Source organism: Heterodontus francisci, chromosome 11, assembly GCF_036365525.1.
Source record: "Heterodontus francisci isolate sHetFra1 chromosome 11, sHetFra1.hap1, whole genome shotgun sequence".
In the NCBI taxonomy this organism is placed as follows: Eukaryota; Metazoa; Chordata; class Chondrichthyes; order Heterodontiformes; family Heterodontidae; genus Heterodontus; species Heterodontus francisci.
The window spans coordinates 109655122-109674233 of record NC_090381.1 but is presented as its reverse complement, the minus strand read 5'-3'; the positions used below and the strand labels follow the sequence as shown (position 1 = coordinate 109674233).

General features: G+C 44.3%; 1 protein-coding gene across 1 annotated transcript in view; it reads left to right on the top strand.

Moving 5' to 3' along the window:
• The window catches only part of samd7 (sterile alpha motif domain containing 7), a 43858-nt gene that overhangs the window by 19193 nt on the left and 5553 nt on the right, over positions 1–19112 (top strand). The window contains exons 11-15 of the mRNA XM_068041701.1: positions 4050–4128; positions 5943–6161; positions 9295–9513; positions 12646–12864; positions 15997–16215. Coding sequence (XP_067897802.1) covers positions 4050–4128; positions 5943–6161; positions 9295–9513; positions 12646–12864; positions 15997–16215 — 955 coding nt within the window. The remainder of the gene's footprint in view (positions 1–4049; positions 4129–5942; positions 6162–9294; positions 9514–12645; positions 12865–15996; positions 16216–19112) is intronic.

Below are 19112 nucleotides of genomic sequence, written 5' to 3'. Positions count from 1 at the left end.
TCAATTCCCCTACCACCTACCTACACTAGGGACAATTTACAATGGCCAATTTACCTATCAACCTGCAAGTCTTTGTCTGTGGGAGGAAACCGGAGCACCCGACGGAAACCCACACAGTCACAAGGAGAACTTGCAAACTCCGCACAGACAGTACCCAGAATCGAACCCAGGTCACTGGAGCTGTGAGGCTGCAGTGCTAATCACTGCGCCAAGTAAAGTAAGTAAAGCACTCTATGGTTAAAAAACACCTCCTTAAAAAAACATACTGTCTTCAGTCAATCAAGTGGCAAAAAGGGGCAACCAACCCTATCATCTCCCACCTGTCCGTAACAATGTTAAAGAAAATTGTTTTTAGCTGAAACTGGCTTGATTTTTTGATGACCTAATAGACAGGGTTGATGAGGGTCATGCATTTGATATGTCTTTTTATTCATTCATGGGATGTGGGCTAGGACAGCATTAATTGCCCATCCCTACTTGCCCTTGAGAAGGTGGTGGTGAGCCTTCTTGAACCGCTGCAGTCCGTGTGGGGTAGGTACACCCACACTACTGTTAGGAAGGAAGTTCCAGGATTTTGACCCAGCGACAGTGAAAGAACAGTGATATAATGCCAAGTCAGAATGGTGTGTGGCTTGGAGGGGAGCGCGCAGGTGGTGGTTTCCCATGCAACTGCTGCCCTTGTCCTTCTAGGTGGTAGAGGTCGTGGGTTTGGAAGGTGCTGTCGAAGGAATCTTGGTGTGTTGCTGCAGTGCATCTTGTAGATGGTACACACTGCTGCCACTGTGCGTTGGTGTTGGAGGGAGTGAATGTTGTGAATGGGGTGCCAATCAAGCGGGCTGTTTTGTCCTGGATGGTGTCGAGCTTCTTGAGTGTTGTTGGAGTTGCACCCATCCAGGCAAGTGGAGAGTATTCCATCACACTCCTGACTTGTGCCTTGTAGATGGTGGACAGGCTTTGGGAAGTCAGGTGAGTTACTCATCACAGGATTCCTCGCCTCTGACCTGCTGTTGTAGCCACGGTATTTATGTGGCTACTTCAGTTCAGTTTCTGGTCAATGGTAAGCCCCGAGGATGTTGATAGTGGGGGATTCAGCAATCGTAATGCCATTGAATGGTTAGAGGTGGTTAGATTCTCTCTTGTTGGAGATAGTCATTGCTTGGCACTTGTGTGGCATGAATGTTACCAAACCATTTACCAGCCAAAGGTGGATATTGTCCAGGTCTTGCTGCATTTCTACACGGACTGCTTCAGTATCTGAGGAATCATGAATGGTGCTGAACATTGTGCAATCATCAGTGAACATCCCCACTTCTGATCTTATGATGAAGGGAAGGTCATTGATGAAGCAGCTGAAGATGGTTGGGCCTAAGACACTACCCTGAGGACCTCCTGTAGTGATGTCCTCCTTTGCGCTAGGTATGCCTCCATCCAGCGGAGAGTTTTCCCCCTAATTCCCATTGACTCGAGTTTTGCCAGGGCTCTTTGATGCCAGACTCAGTCAAATGCTGCCTTGATGTCAACAGCAGTCACTATCACCTCACCTCTTGAGTTCAGTCCTTTATTCCATGTTTGAACCAAGGCTGTAATGAGATCAGGAGCTGAGTGGCCCTGGCGGAACCCAAACAGAGCATCACTGAGCATGTTATTGCTAGCAAGTGCCACTTGACAGCACTGTCAATGACACCTTCCATCACTTTATTGATTATCGAGAGTAGACTGATGGGGCGGTAGTTGGCCGGGTTGGATTTGTCCAGCTTTTTGTGTACAGGACATACCTGGGCAATTTTCCACATTGCCGGGTAGATGTCAGTGTTGTAGCTGTACTGGAACAGCTTGGTTCGGGGCATGGAAAGTTCTGGAGCACAGGTCTGCAGTACTATTGCCGGAATGTTGACAGGGCCCATAGCCTTTGCAGTATCCAGTGCCTTCAGTTGTTTCTTGATATTATGTGGACTGAATATTATGTGGGCGGCACAGTGGCGCAGTGGTTAGCACTGCAGCCTCACAGCTCTAGCAACCCAGGTTTGGTTCTGGGTCCTGCCTGTGCGGAGTTTGCAAGTTCTCCCTGTGACCACGTGGGTTTCTGATGGGTGCTCCAGTTTCCTCCCACAGCCAAAGGCTTACAGGTTGATAGGTAAATTGGCCATTGTTAATTGCCCCTAGTGTAGGTAGGTGGTAGGAAATATGGGATTAATGTCAGATTAGTATAAATGGGTGGCTGATGGTCAGCACAGATTCAGTGGGCCGAAGGGCCTGTTTCAGTGCTGTATCACTCTATGAATCAAACTGGCTGAAGACTGGCATCTGTGATGCTGGGGACTTCGGGAGGAGGCCGAGATGAATCATCCACTGGCTGAAAATTGTTGCAGATGCTTCAGCCTTATCTTTTGCACTGATGTGCTGGACTCCCCCATCATTGAAAATGGGGATATTTGTGGAGCCTCCTCCTCCTGTTAGTTGTTTAATTATGTACAAAGGTTAGACAGACTTGGCTTGTTTTCACTGGAGTTTAGAAAAGTGAGGGGAGACTTGATTGAAGTTTATAAGACCCTAAACGGTCTTAACAAGGTGGATGTGGAAAGGATATTTCCTCTTGTGGGGGAGTCCAGAACTAGGGGACACTGTTTTAAAATTTGGGGGGTCACCCATTTAGGACAGAGATGAGGAGAAGTTTTTTCTCTCAGAGGGTTGTGCGACTTTGGAACTCTCTACCTCAGAAGGAAGTGGAGGCGGGGTCATTAAATATTTTTAAGGCGGAGGTAGATAGATTCTTGTGAGGCAAAGGAACCAAAGGTTATCCGCAGTAGATGGGAGTGTGGAATTCGAGATGCAGACAGATCAGCCATGATCTTATTGAATAACGGAGCAGGCTCAAGGGGCCGAATGGCCTACTTCTGCTCTTAATTCATATGTTCGTATGACTTCAAAATGGCATTTGATAAAGTGCCACATATAAGGCTTGTCAGCAAAGCTAAAACCAACAGAATAAAAGGGACAGTGGCAGTATGGATATGAAGTTGGCTGAGTGACAGGAAACAAATAGTGGTGAGCAGTTGTTTTTCTGACTGGAGGAATGGGTTCCCCAGGGGTCAGTGTTAGGATCGCTGCTTTTCTTGATCTATGTTAATGACCTAGACTTTGGTGTACAGAGCACAATTTCAAAATTTGTGGCTGAATCAAAACTTGAAAGTATTGTGAACTGTGAGAAGGATAATGATAATCTTCAAGAGGTGGAATAGGCAGACAAATGGGGGATGAAATTTAATGCAGAGAATTTGGAAATGATTCATTTTGATAGGAAGAATGTGAAGAGGCAATATACAATAAAGGATACAATTCTAAAGGGAATGCAGGATCAGAGGGCCTGGGGGTATATGTGCACAATCATTGAAGGTGAAAGGGCATGTTGAGAAAGAAATAGAGGCATAGATTACAAAAGCAAGGTAGTCATGATGAACCTATAGAAAAACCCTGGTTCAGCCTCAACTGGAGTATTGTGTCCAATTCTGGGCACCACATTTTTGGGAAGGATGTGAAGGCAATATAGAAAAGATTCATATGAATGGTTCCAGGGATGAGGAACTACAGTTACATGGATAGATTAGAGAAGCTAGGGTTGTTCTCCTTAGAGAAGAGAAGGTTGCGAGCCAATTTGATACAGGTGTTCCAAACCATGAGCAGTCTGGACAGAGTAGATATGGAGAAGCGCTTCCTGTTGGTGGAAGTGTCGTGAACTAGAGGACACCGAATTAAGGTGATTCGCAAAAGAAGCAACAGCAACACGGGGAAAAACTTTACGCAGTGCATGGTTAGTATCTGGATTGCACTATCTGAGAGTGTGCTGGTGGCAGGTTTGATGATGACTGTCAAAAGGGAAATGGATAATTAGCTGAAGCGAAAACATTTGCAGGGATACAGGGAAAGGGCAGGGGGAGTAGGACTAGATGAGTTGCTCTTTCAGAGAGCTGGCACAGACACAATGGGCCAAATGGCCTCCTTCTGTGCTATAATCATCTGATGATTCTATGACTCTGTGATCTTCTGAAAAGGTTTTGGTTGAACTGTTGAGCTGGATTCACCATGTATTCAACTTGAGTTTCGTGAAATCTCCTTCTATAAAATGCTTGAGTCAGAAATATTAGGAACAGTTTTCTTAAATGGTACATAAGTTGCCTGTGTCATTCCGTGTGACATGCTAGGCCCACACCTGCCAAGAATGAGACACATTAATTTTGTCATGAACATTGATTTTAAACTGTTGCTGGAACGAGAAAATTACAGATCAGCTGTGGCTGGAAAAATATATTTGCATATTAACAAACAGTGCTTGGAAGGACAAAGGACCATTCCCTGACACTTTCAACAGACAATGGACCATGATCACCAGGTATTCTGTGTAACAGCAGCATTCCAGAGACTGCTAAGATGATACAATCCAGGACTGGTTAGACCAGCTGGTCACATGACTAACTGGCTGCTCCAGGGTCTTTTGAACTAGCCCCAGAGAGTTTGAACTCAGAAAGACTGCTGGCTCCTGGACTGAGAAGATCTCTCCAGTCTGCTCCCATCTCTTTCTCACAAGACCCTGAATCCACTGTAGAAACATGAACCGCGAGAGAGAAAAGTCTCCTACAGTGAACAGGATTTAAGAAGAATACTGGGCCCCAACAAAAAGCAAGATCTACCTACAATCAAGGACTCTACAGTGAGCTCGAAGAACCATAACAAAAACTCTTCAGATATTGCTTCAAACCTTTCCACTTTATTTTACTTCTGCTCTTTTCTGTCTCTATTTGCTTGTGTGTATCATGTATGCATGCTAGGGTGGGCATGTCATGTATCCGTAGGCATCAATTGAATTAGAGTTTAAGTTCAAGTTTAATAAATTTCAAATTTTCTTCTTTAAACCAAAGAAAACCTGTTTGTGCTGGTTTCTTTGCTTTATCATTGGAAAGCGGTGAACAAGGATTCACCAAGGGGGAGCTAAAAACACGGTGTTTTAAAAATTAAACCCTGTTACAGTAAGACCAGGTGAAGGCTGAGAGGGACCCCTAGACACCTTCCTCACCGGTCGTAACAGAAATTTGGGCGCTAGCATCTGGAATTGACCCACAGATAAATGAGAGAAATTGGAAGTGGGAAGCCAAATTGTTCCCAATCAAAAAAAAGAGCAAGTTTTCAATACAGGTTTTCTTGTAGTTGTGTGTGCTTGAATACTAACATGTCTACAACTGGCGCTAGTAGCTCTCCAAGACAGGGTGAAGTAACTTGGGATAAGTTAAAAACACTGTCCATAGAGGAGTTGAGGAAATGGCTGAGCAGTGTGGGATGACTGTACATGGCAAGCCTAGGAAGTTTGAACTCCTAATACTCGTGACCAACCATTTTTCCCTTGAATCTGAAGAAGCAGAAACATGGTTAGAAGCAACTCCGACAGGGTATTGTTAGCAATGATACAATTGGAAAAGAGGAAACTTGAATTTCAGGAAAGAGAGAAGGAGATAGAAAGTGCCTTCCAGAAGGAATGTGAAGAAAATGAAAGACAGGAGAAGGAACGAGGGAGGGAGAGAGAGAAAGAACCTTCCAGAAAGAATGAGAACAAAGAGAGCTGAAGCGCCTTGAGTTAACTAGGGGACAACAGTGTAACCCCAGTGAAATCATGGCCAATATGGAGGAACATAATTCAGGGCTGGGTACAGAATTGTTAAAACTAGCTCAACTAATTCCAAAATTCAATGAGGAAGATGTAGAAACATTTTTTGTGTCTTTTGAGAAACTGACAAGGCAGCTAAAATGGCCAGCAGAGACCTGGCCTATTTTACTACAAAGCAAGCTAACTGGAAAAGCCCATGAGGTTTATTCCCTGTTGCCAGATGAGAGTTCATCAAATTATGAACAGACAAAAAATGCTATCCTCGGGGCATATGAATTGGTACCTGAAGCCTATCGCCAAAAGTTTAGAACCCTCAAGAAGTGGGCTAATCAAACTTCTCTGGAGTCTGAACGAAGTAAGCAGCTGGCTTTTGACCAGTGGCTGAGGGCTCTTAAAGTACAGCTCAGCTACAAGAATCTCAGGGAAGTAATTCTGTTAGAGGAATTTAATTACTCTCTCCCACTCTCCATAAAGACTCACGTAGAGGAGCAACGGGTCAGAGAGCCCGGTAAGCGGCCGTTCGGGCCAATGAGTTTGCTTTAATTTATAAGTCGGTTTCTCAGGGGAGAACCTTTCCTAGTCACTCCCACAATTCTGAAAAGGGCAAAGGGTGGAAGGTGATAGGAGCCCAAGCAGTGCTGGTAGATAAAGGAAAGCAGGAGACACAGGGGTCCCTCCTCTAGCCAAAAAGGAATGTGCTTTGAGCAAGAGTGAGACCCGGAGACCTATGTGCTTTAATTGTAATAAAGTAGGGCATTTAAAAGCTGACTGCTGGAAACTAAAGGGTTAATCAGGGCACACCTGTTCAGTGAAGAAGCCAACAGAACAAGCTGTGGCTTTAACTGCAGTAAGAGTGAGACCCAGGAAGCTTACGGCTGCAAATGCAGGAAAATTTAATAGTATTCCTGAAGCTCATCAAGGTTTTGTGTCTGAAGGGAAATATTAAGAAGGGCCGACAAGACTACAGTGGCTGTACATGCCAGTATACGAAAGACCAAAGCCCGCATAAGACAGCAGTTTGACTGGCCAAAACTCCACAAAGATGTGGTGGAGTACTGCAGAAGTTGCCACATGTGCCAGGTTGAGGGGAAACTCCAACCTACAGTGAAACCTGCACCCTAAGTCCTGTACCAGTATTTGGAGGACCCTCCAGCAGAGGGCTGGTGAACTGTAAGGGACCCTCGCCGAGAACAAAAGGGACAGGAAGGCACAAGGCAGGCAAAAGGTTAGGCAGGGAAGGAGAAAAAGTGACCAAGAGGGCAGGTTAAAGAAAGTCCGGGAGGAATCCCAGATGGAAACCCCTACTGTCCGGTCAGCCAACCCTGAAATATGTGAAAGGTTAGACCCCACATCCTCCTACATAAATGCAGACACTGGAAGCACCCCACCAAAGTTGCTAACAGCATTTACAGGAACCTGCAGTGACAAAGAGATACCTCTAGGGGGTAGAGAAACCGTGCGGGTGATGCCTCATATAGTCGAAGTGCCATAGGGGAGTGCAGTAGAGTCTGCACAAATACCTGCAGGCAGGAGTGTCCTCTGGGACAAAGGGGTGATTAGCAAAGAATCCTCCTCCACATTCAGAATCAAAGAGAACCACCCATCCCCCAAAGTCAAAGCCTTTTGCATGACTCAGCAAAGCACTGAAAGAGAGTTCAGGATGGACCCACCCACTACTGACTCTCCTGAAAAAAAAATTCTTTAGCAGGAACAAAGACCCTAGGCAGCCATGGAAATGGGCAAACGAAAGAGAAACTTCCCCAAAAAAGAACCACATGATTATTGGGATGCCAAAAAAGGGATGATTTTAATAAGTTTTAGGATTTATGAGTGAATGAGAGAAATGCATGTTTTTTTCCGTATCTTATATTTTCTCTTGACCCTGGGTGGAGGTGTCATGTTAGGCCCCCACCTACCAAGAATGAGGCACATTAATTTTGTCATGAACATTGATTTTAAACTGTCGCTGGAGCGAGAAAATGACTTGTTAAACAGATCAGCTGTGGCTGGGAAAGATGTTTGCATATTAACAAACAGTGCTTGGAAGGACAAAGGACCATTCCCTGACACATTCAACCCACAATTGACTTTGATCACCAGGTATTCTGTGTAAGAGGAACATTCCAGAGACAGCTAAGGACTGGTTAGACCAGCTGGTCACATGACTAACTGGCTGCTCCTGGGTCTTTTGAACTAGCCCCAGAGAGTTTGAACTCAGAAAGACTGTTTGCTCCTGGACTGAGAAGATCTCTCCTGCTTGCTCCCATCTCTTTCTCACAAGCCCCTGAATCCACTGAAAACACTTGAACCCCAAGAGAGAAAAGTCTCCTACAGCGAACAAGATTTAAGAAGAATACTGGGCCCCAACAAAAAGCAAGATCTACCTACAATCAAGGACTCTACAGTGAGCTCGAAGAACCATAACAAAAACTCTTCAGATATTGCTTCAAACCTTTCCACTTTATTTTACTTCTGCTCTTTTCTGTCTCTATTTGCTTGTGTGTATCATGTATGCATGCTAGGGTGGGCATGTCATGTATCCGTAGGCATCAATTGAATTAGAGTTTAAGTTCAAGTTTAATAAATTTCAAATTTTCTTCTTTAAACCAAAGAAAACCTGTTTGTGCTGGTTTCTTTGCTTTATCATTGGAAAGCGGTGAACAAGGATTCACCAAGGGGGAGCTAAAAACACGGTGTTTTAAAAATTAAACCCTGTTACAGAAAGACCAGGTGAAGGCTGAGAGGGACCCCTAGACACCTTCCTCACCGGTCGTAACAGAAATTTGGGCGCTAGCATCTGGAATTGACCCACAGATAAATGAGAGAAATTGGAAGTGGGAAGCCAAATTGTTCCCAATCAAAAAAAAGAGCAAGTTTTCAATACAGGTTTTCTTGTAGTTGTGTGTGCTTGAATACTAACATGTCTACAACTGGCGCTAGTAGCTCTCCAAGACAGGGTGAAGTAACTTGGGATAAGTTAAAAACACTGTCCATAGAGGAGTTGAGGAAATGGCTGAGCAGTGTGGGATGACTGTACATGGCAAGCCTAGGAAGTTTGAACTCCTAATACTCGTGACCAACCATTTTTCCCTTGAATCTGAAGAAGCAGAAACATGGTTAGAAGCAACTCCGACAGGGTATTGTTAGCAATGATACAATTGGAAAAGAGGAAACTTGAATTTCAGGAAAGAGAGAAGGAGATAGAAAGTGCCTTCCAGAAGGAATGTGAAGAAAATGAAAGACAGGAGAAGGAACGAGGGAGGGAGAGAGAGAAAGAACCTTCCAGAAAGAATGAGAACAAAGAGAGCTGAAGCGCCTTGAGTTAACTAGGGGACAACAGTGTAACCCCAGTGAAATCATGGCCAATATGGAGGAACATAATTCAGGGCTGGGTACAGAATTGTTAAAACTAGCTCAACTAATTCCAAAATTCAATGAGGAAGATGTAGAAACATTTTTTGTGTCTTTTGAGAAACTGACAAGGCAGCTAAAATGGCCAGCAGAGACCTGGCCTATTTTACTACAAAGCAAGCTAACTGGAAAAGCCCATGAGGTTTATTCCCTGTTGCCAGATGAGAGTTCATCAAATTATGAACAGACAAAAAATGCTATCCTCGGGGCATATGAATTGGTACCTGAAGCCTATCGCCAAAAGTTTAGAACCCTCAAGAAGTGGGCTAATCAAACTTCTCTGGAGTCTGAACGAAGTAAGCAGCTGGCTTTTGACCAGTGGCTGAGGGCTCTTAAAGTACAGCTCAGCTACAAGAATCTCAGGGAAGTAATTCTGTTAGAGGAATTTAATTACTCTCTCCCACTCTCCATAAAGACTCACGTAGAGGAGCAACGGGTCAGAGAGCCCGGTAAGCGGCCGTTCGGGCCAATGAGTTTGCTTTAATTTATAAGTCGGTTTCTCAGGGGAGAACCTTTCCTAGTCACTCCCACAATTCTGAAAAGGGCAAAGGGTGGAAGGTGATAGGAGCCCAAGCAGTGCTGGTAGATAAAGGAAAGCAGGAGACACAGGGGTCCCTCCTCTAGCCAAAAAGGAATGTGCTTTGAGCAAGAGTGAGACCCGGAGACCTATGTGCTTTAATTGTAATAAAGTAGGGCATTTAAAAGCTGACTGCTGGAAACTAAAGGGTTAATCAGGGCACACCTGTTCAGTGAAGAAGCCAACAGAACAAGCTGTGGCTTTAACTGCAGTAAGAGTGAGACCCAGGAAGCTTACGGCTGCAAATGCAGGAAAATTTAATAGTATTCCTGAAGCTCATCAAGGTTTTGTGTCTGAAGGGAAATATTAAGAAGGGCCGACAAGACTACAGTGGCTGTACATGCCAGTATACGAAAGACCAAAGCCCGCATAAGACAGCAGTTTGACTGGCCAAAACTCCACAAAGATGTGGTGGAGTACTGCAGAAGTTGCCACATGTGCCAGGTTGAGGGGAAACTCCAACCTACAGTGAAACCTGCACCCTAAGTCCTGTACCAGTATTTGGAGGACCCTCCAGCAGAGGGCTGGTGAACTGTAAGGGACCCTCGCCGAGAACAAAAGGGACAGGAAGGCACAAGGCAGGCAAAAGGTTAGGCAGGGAAGGAGAAAAAGTGACCAAGAGGGCAGGTTAAAGAAAGTCCGGGAGGAATCCCAGATGGAAACCCCTACTGTCCGGTCAGCCAACCCTGAAATATGTGAAAGGTTAGACCCCACATCCTCCTACATAAATGCAGACACTGGAAGCACCCCACCAAAGTTGCTAACAGCATTTACAGGAACCTGCAGTGACAAAGAGATACCTCTAGGGGGTAGAGAAACCGTGCGGGTGATGCCTCATATAGTCGAAGTGCCATAGGGGAGTGCAGTAGAGTCTGCACAAATACCTGCAGGCAGGAGTGTCCTCTGGGACAAAGGGGTGATTAGCAAAGAATCCTCCTCCACATTCAGAATCAAAGAGAACCACCCATCCCCCAAAGTCAAAGCCTTTTGCATGACTCAGCAAAGCACTGAAAGAGAGTTCAGGATGGACCCACCCACTACTGACTCTCCTGAAAAAAAAATTCTTTAGCAGGAACAAAGACCCTAGGCAGCCATGGAAATGGGCAAACGAAAGAGAAACTTCCCCAAAAAAGAACCACATGATTATTGGGATGCCAAAAAAGGGATGATTTTAATAAGTTTTAGGATTTATGAGTGAATGAGAGAAATGCATGTTTTTTTCCGTATCTTATATTTTCTCTTGACCCTGGGTGGAGGTGTCATGTTAGGCCCCCACCTACCAAGAATGAGGCACATTAATTTTGTCATGAACATTGATTTTAAACTGTCGCTGGAGCGAGAAAATGACTTGTTAAACAGATCAGCTGTGGCTGGGAAAGATGTTTGCATATTAACAAACAGTGCTTGGAAGGACAAAGGACCATTCCCTGACACATTCAACCCACAATTGACTTTGATCACCAGGTATTCTGTGTAAGAGGAACATTCCAGAGACAGCTAAGGACTGGTTAGACCAGCTGGTCACATGACTAACTGGCTGCTCCTGGGTCTTTTGAACTAGCCCCAGAGAGTTTGAACTCAGAAAGACTGTTTGCTCCTGGACTGAGAAGATCTCTCCTGCTTGCTCCCATCTCTTTCTCACAAGCCCCTGAATCCACTGAAAACACTTGAACCCCAAGAGAGAAAAGTCTCCTACAGCGAACAAGATTTAAGAAGAATACTGGGCCCCAACAAAAAGCAAGATCTACCTACAATCAAGGACTCTACAGTGAGCTCGAAGAACCATAACAAAAACTCTTCAGATATTGCTTCAAACCTTTCCACTTTATTTTACTTCTGCTCTTTTCTGTCTCTATTTGCTTGTGTGTATCATGTATGCATGCTAGGGTGGGCATGTCATGTATCCGTAGGCATCAATTGAATTAGAGTTTAAGTTCAAGTTTAATAAATTTCAAATTTTCTTCTTTAAACCAAAGAAAACCTGTTTGTGCTGGTTTCTTTGCTTTATCATTGGAAAGCGGTGAACAAGGATTCACCAAGGGGGAGCTAAAAACACGGTGTTTTAAAAATTAAACCCTGTTACAGTAAGACCAGGTGAAGGCTGAGAGGGACCCCTAGACACCTTCCTCACCGGTCGTAACAGAAATTTGGGCGCTAGCATCTGGAATTGACCCACAGATAAATGAGAGAAATTGGAAGTGGGAAGCCAAATTGTTCCCAATCAAAAAAAAGAGCAAGTTTTCAATACAGGTTTTCTTGTAGTTGTGTGTGCTTGAATACTAACATGTCTACAACTGGCGCTAGTAGCTCTCCAAGACAGGGTGAAGTAACTTGGGATAAGTTAAAAACACTGTCCATAGAGGAGTTGAGGAAATGGCTGAGCAGTGTGGGATGACTGTACATGGCAAGCCTAGGAAGTTTGAACTCCTAATACTCGTGACCAACCATTTTTCCCTTGAATCTGAAGAAGCAGAAACATGGTTAGAAGCAACTCCGACAGGGTATTGTTAGCAATGATACAATTGGAAAAGAGAAAACTTGAATTTCAGGAAAGAGAGAAGGAGATAGAAAGTGCCTTCCAGAAGGAATGTGAAGAAAATGAAAGACAGGAGAAGGAACGAGGGAGGGAGAGAGAGAAAGAACCTTCCAGAAAGAATGAGAACAAAGAGAGCTGAAGCGCCTTGAGTTAACTAGGGGACAACAGTGTAACCCCAGTGAAATCATGGCCAATATGGAGGAACATAATTCAGGGCTGGGTACAGAATTGTTAAAACTAGCTCAACTAATTCCAAAATTCAATGAGGAAGATGTAGAAACATTTTTTGTGTCTTTTGAGAAACTGACAAGGCAGCTAAAATGGCCAGCAGAGACCTGGCCTATTTTACTACAAAGCAAGCTAACTGGAAAGCCCATGAGGTTTATTCCCTGTTGCCAGATGAGAGTTCATCAAATTATGAACAGACAAAAAATGCTATCCTCGGGGCATATGAATTGGTACCTGAAGCCTATCGCCAAAAGTTTAGAACCCTCAAGAAGTGGGCTAATCAAACTTCTCTGGAGTCTGAACGAAGTAAGCAGCTGGCTTTTGACCAGTGGCTGAGGGCTCTTAAAGTACAGCTCAGCTACAAGAATCTCAGGGAAGTAATTCTGTTAGAGGAATTTAATTACTCTCTCCCACTCTCCATAAAGACTCACGTAGAGGAGCAACGGGTCAGAGAGCCCGGTAAGCGGCCGTTCGGGCCAATGAGTTTGCTTTAATTTATAAGTCGGTTTCTCAGGGGAGAACCTTTCCTAGTCACTCCCACAATTCTGAAAAGGGCAAAGGGTGGAAGGTGATAGGAGCCCAAGCAGTGCTGGTAGATAAAGGAAAGCAGGAGACACAGGGGTCCCTCCTCTAGCCAAAAAGGAATGTGCTTTGAGCAAGAGTGAGACCCGGAGACCTATGTGCTTTAATTGTAATAAAGTAGGGCATTTAAAAGCTGACTGCTGGAAACTAAAGGGTTAATCAGGGCACACCTGTTCAGTGAAGAAGCCAACAGAACAAGCTGTGGCTTTAACTGCAGTAAGAGTGAGACCCAGGAAGCTTACGGCTGCAAATGCAGGAAAATTTAATAGTATTCCTGAAGCTCATCAAGGTTTTGTGTCTGAAGGGAAATATTAAGAAGGGCCGACAAGACTACAGTGGCTGTACATGCCAGTATACGAAAGACCAAAGCCCGCATAAGACAGCAGTTTGACTGGCCAAAACTCCACAAAGATGTGGTGGAGTACTGCAGAAGTTGCCACATGTGCCAGGTTGAGGGGAAACTCCAACCTACAGTGAAACCTGCACCCTAAGTCCTGTACCAGTATTTGGAGGTCCCTCCAGCAGAGGGCTGGTGAACTGTAAGGGACCCTCGCCGAGAACAAAAAGGACAGGAAGGCACAAGGCAGGCAAAAGGTTAGGCAGGGAAGGAGAAAAAGTGACCAAGAGGGCAGGTTAAAGAAAGTCCGGGAGGAATCCCAGATGGAAACCCCTACTGTCCGGTCAGCCAACCCTGAAATATGTGAAAGGTTAGACCCCACATCCTCCTACATAAATGCAGACACTGGAAGCACCCCACCAAAGTTGCTAACAGCATTTACAGGAACCTGCAGTGACAAAGAGATACCTCTAGGGGGTAGAGAAACCGTGCGGGTGATGCCTCATATAGTCGAAGTGCCATAGGGGAGTGCAGTAGAGTCTGCACAAATACCTGCAGGCAGGAGTGTCCTCTGGGACAAAGGGGTGATTAGCAAAGAATCCTCCTCCACATTCAGAATCAAAGAGAACCACCCATCCCCCAAAGTCAAAGCCTTTTGCATGACTCAGCAAAGCACTGAAAGAGAGTTCAGGATGGACCCACCCACTACTGACTCTCCTGAAAAAAAAATTCTTTAGCAGGAACAAAGACCCTAGGCAGCCATGGAAATGGGCAAACGAAAGAGAAACTTCCCCAAAAAAGAACCACATGATTATTGGGATGCCAAAAAAGGGATGATTTTAATAAGTTTTAGGATTTATGAGTGAATGAGAGAAATGCATGTTTTTTTCCGTATCTTATATTTTCTCTTGACCCTGGGTGGAGGTGTCATGTTAGGCCCCCACCTACCAAGAATGAGGCACATTAATTTTGTCATGAACATTGATTTTAAACTGTCGCTGGAGCGAGAAAATGACTTGTTAAACAGATCAGCTGTGGCTGGGAAAGATGTTTGCATATTAACAAACAGTGCTTGGAAGGACAAAGGACCATTCCCTGACACATTCAACCCACAATTGACTTTGATCACCAGGTATTCTGTGTAAGAGGAACATTCCAGAGACAGCTAAGGACTGGTTAGACCAGCTGGTCACATGACTAACTGGCTGCTCCTGGGTCTTTTGAACTAGCCCCAGAGAGTTTGAACTCAGAAAGACTGTTTGCTCCTGGACTGAGAAGATCTCTCCTGCTTGCTCCCATCTCTTTCTCACAAGCCCCTGAATCCACTGAAAACACTTGAACCCCAAGAGAGAAAAGTCTCCTACAGCGAACAAGATTTAAGAAGAATACTGGGCCCCAACAAAAAGCAAGATCTACCTACAATCAAGGACTCTACAGTGAGCTCGAAGAACCATAACAAAAACTCTTCAGATATTGCTTCAAACCTTTCCACTTTATTTTACTTCTGCTCTTTTCTGTCTCTATTTGCTTGTGTGTATCATGTATGCATGCTAGGGTGGGCATGTCATGTATCCGTAGGCATCAATTGAATTAGAGTTTAAGTTCAAGTTTAATAAATTTCAAATTTTCTTCTTTAAACCAAAGAAAACCTGTTTGTGCTGGTTTCTTTGCTTTATCATTGGAAAGCGGTGAACAAGGATTCACCAAGGGGGAGCTAAAAACACGGTGTTTTAAAAATTAAACCCTGTTACAGTAAGACCAGGTGAAGGCTGAGAGGGACCCCTAGACACCTTCCTCACCGGTCGTAACAGAAATTTGGGCGCTAGCATCTGGAATTGACCCACAGATAAATGAGAGAAATTGGAAGTGGGAAGCCAAATTGTTCCCAATCAAAAAAAAGAGCAAGTTTTCAATACAGGTTTTCTTGTAGTTGTGTGTGCTTGAATACTAACATGTCTACAACTGGCGCTAGTAGCTCTCCAAGACAGGGTGAAGTAACTTGGGATAAGTTAAAAACACTGTCCATAGAGGAGTTGAGGAAATGGCTGAGCAGTGTGGGATGACTGTACATGGCAAGCCTAGGAAGTTTGAACTCCTAATACTCGTGACCAACCATTTTTCCCTTGAATCTGAAGAAGCAGAAACATGGTTAGAAGCAACTCCGACAGGGTATTGTTAGCAATGATACAATTGGAAAAGAGAAAACTTGAATTTCAGGAAAGAGAGAAGGAGATAGAAAGTGCCTTCCAGAAGGAATGTGAAGAAAATGAAAGACAGGAGAAGGAACGAGGGAGGGAGAGAGAGAAAGAACCTTCCAGAAAGAATGAGAACAAAGAGAGCTGAAGCGCCTTGAGTTAACTAGGGGACAACAGTGTAACCCCAGTGAAATCATGGCCAATATGGAGGAACATAATTCAGGGCTGGGTACAGAATTGTTAAAACTAGCTCAACTAATTCCAAAATTCAATGAGGAAGATGTAGAAACATTTTTTGTGTCTTTTGAGAAACTGACAAGGCAGCTAAAATGGCCAGCAGAGACCTGGCCTATTTTACTACAAAGCAAGCTAACTGGAAAGCCCATGAGGTTTATTCCCTGTTGCCAGATGAGAGTTCATCAAATTATGAACAGACAAAAAATGCTATCCTCGGGGCATATGAATTGGTACCTGAAGCCTATCGCCAAAAGTTTAGAACCCTCAAGAAGTGGGCTAATCAAACTTCTCTGGAGTCTGAACGAAGTAAGCAGCTGGCTTTTGACCAGTGGCTGAGGGCTCTTAAAGTACAGCTCAGCTACAAGAATCTCAGGGAAGTAATTCTGTTAGAGGAATTTAATTACTCTCTCCCACTCTCCATAAAGACTCACGTAGAGGAGCAACGGGTCAGAGAGCCCGGTAAGCGGCCGTTCGGGCCAATGAGTTTGCTTTAATTTATAAGTCGGTTTCTCAGGGGAGAACCTTTCCTAGTCACTCCCACAATTCTGAAAAGGGCAAAGGGTGGAAGGTGATAGGAGCCCAAGCAGTGCTGGTAGATAAAGGAAAGCAGGAGACACAGGGGTCCCTCCTCTAGCCAAAAAGGAATGTGCTTTGAGCAAGAGTGAGACCCGGAGACCTATGTGCTTTAATTGTAATAAAGTAGGGCATTTAAAAGCTGACTGCTGGAAACTAAAGGGTTAATCAGGGCACACCTGTTCAGTGAAGAAGCCAACAGAACAAGCTGTGGCTTTAACTGCAGTAAGAGTGAGACCCAGGAAGCTTACGGCTGCAAATGCAGGAAAATTTAATAGTATTCCTGAAGCTCATCAAGGTTTTGTGTCTGAAGGGAAATATTAAGAAGGGCCGACAAGACTACAGTGGCTGTACATGCCAGTATACGAAAGACCAAAGCCCGCATAAGACAGCAGTTTGACTGGCCAAAACTCCACAAAGATGTGGTGGAGTACTGCAGAAGTTGCCACATGTGCCAGGTTGAGGGGAAACTCCAACCTACAGTGAAACCTGCACCCTAAGTCCTGTACCAGTATTTGGAGGTCCCTCCAGCAGAGGGCTGGTGAACTGTAAGGGACCCTCGCCGAGAACAAAAAGGACAGGAAGGCACAAGGCAGGCAAAAGGTTAGGCAGGGAAGGAGAAAAAGTGACCAAGAGGGCAGGTTAAAGAAAGTCCGGGAGGAATCCCAGATGGAAACCCCTACTGTCCGGTCAGCCAACCCTGAAATATGTGAAAGGTTAGACCCCACATCCTCCTACATAAATGCAGACACTGGAAGCACCCCACCAAAGTTGCTAACAGCATTTACAGGAACCTGCAGTGACAAAGAGATACCTCTAGGGGGTAGAGAAACCGTGCGGGTGATGCCTCATATAGTCGAAGTGCCATAGGGGAGTGCAGTAGAGTCTGCACAAATACCTGCAGGCAGGAGTGTCCTCTGGGACAAAGGGGTGATTAGCAAAGAATCCTCCTCCACATTCAGAATCAAAGAGAACCACCCATCCCCCAAAGTCAAAGCCTTTTGCATGACTCAGCAAAGCACTGAAAGAGAGTTCAGGATGGACCCACCCACTACTGACTCTCCTGAAAAAAAAATTCTTTAGCAGGAACAAAGACCCTAGGCAGCCATGGAAATGGGCAAACGAAAGAGAAACTTCCCCAAAAAAGAACCACATGATTATTGGGATGCCAAAAAAGGGATGATTTTAATAAGTTTTAGGATTTATGAGTGAATGAGAGAAATGCATGTTTTTTTCCGTATCTTATATTTTCTCTTGACCCTGGGTGGAGGTGTCATGTTAGGCCCCCACCTACCAAGAATGAGGCACATTAATTTTGTCATGAACATTGATTTTAAACTGTCGCTGGAGCGAGAAAATGACTTGTTAAACAGATCAGCTGTGGCTGGGAAAGATGTTTGCATATTAACAAACAGTGCTTGGAAGGACAAAGGACCATTCCCTGACACATTCAACCCACAATTGACTTTGATCACCAGGTATTCTGTGTAAGAGGAACATTCCAGAGACAGCTAAGGACTGGTTAGACCAGCTGGTCACATGACTAACTGGCTGCTCCTGGGTCTTTTGAACTAGCCCCAGAGAGTTTGAACTCAGAAAGACTGTTTGCTCCTGGACTGAGAAGATCTCTCCTGCTTGCTCCCATCTCTTTCTCACAAGCCCCTGAATCCACTGAAAACACTTGAACCCCAAGAGAGAAAAGTCTCCTACAGCGAACAAGATTTAAGAAGAATACTGGGCCCCAACAAAAAGCAAGATCTACCTACAATCAAGGACTCTACAGTGAGCTCGAAGAACCATAACAAAAACTCTTCAGATATTTCCTCAAACTTTTCCACTTTGTTTTTCTTCTGCTCTTTTCTGTCTCTATTTGCATTGTTTGTATCATGTATGCATGCTAGCGTGGGCGCATCATGTATCTGTAAGCGTCAACCGAATTTGAGTTTAAGTTCAAGTTTAATAAATTTCAAATTTTCTTCTTTAAACCTAAGAAAACCTGTTTGTGCTGGTTTCTTTGCCCTATAATTGGAAAGAGGTGAACAAGGATTCACCAAGGGGGAGCTAAAAACACGGTGTTTTAAAAATTAAACCCTGTTACGGTCAGACCAGGTGAAGGCTGAGAGGGACCCCTAGACACCTTTCTCACCAGGTCGAAACACGTGAGTAACAAATGATGTTGGTTCCATGTCTCTGAATTTTAACAGTTAAATGTGTAACAGCAATTTATCATTGCAGCTGTAGAATTTGCAGAATATATGGAAAAACTAACAAACTTGATTCTCAAATACAATTTTTTCCTTCTCTCTTTCAATTTTTTCACTGTATCTCTCCCTTCCTGTTTCTCTATGTTTAGTCTTTCTTGTTTTCTTTCCCTTTCTCTTTGCAACTTTCTTTGCACTCTTTTGTTAACTACTTCTTTTTCTCTTCCCATTCTCTCTTCCTCTCTCATTTCACTTTTTCTCTCCCTCTTTATCCCATTCTCTCTCTCGCTTTACTGCTCTCTCTTTTCACTCCCTCTGTCTGCCTTTTACTCTCATTCTTACTTCTTTTATTCTTTCTCCTGCTTTAACTCTGATTCACTCTCCCTTTCCCTTTCCCCTCTCATTCACTCTCAGTGCTTCACTCTCATTCAACTTTTCTCTCAATCACTCTCTTCTATCTCTCACCTCCCTGACCACCCCACCCCCATGCCATTCTTTACGTGTGACACATGAGTAGCATCAATTGTCATTCATCATGTTGTAATCTTCACATATGGGTGGGGGGGGGGAGGAATGTGGACT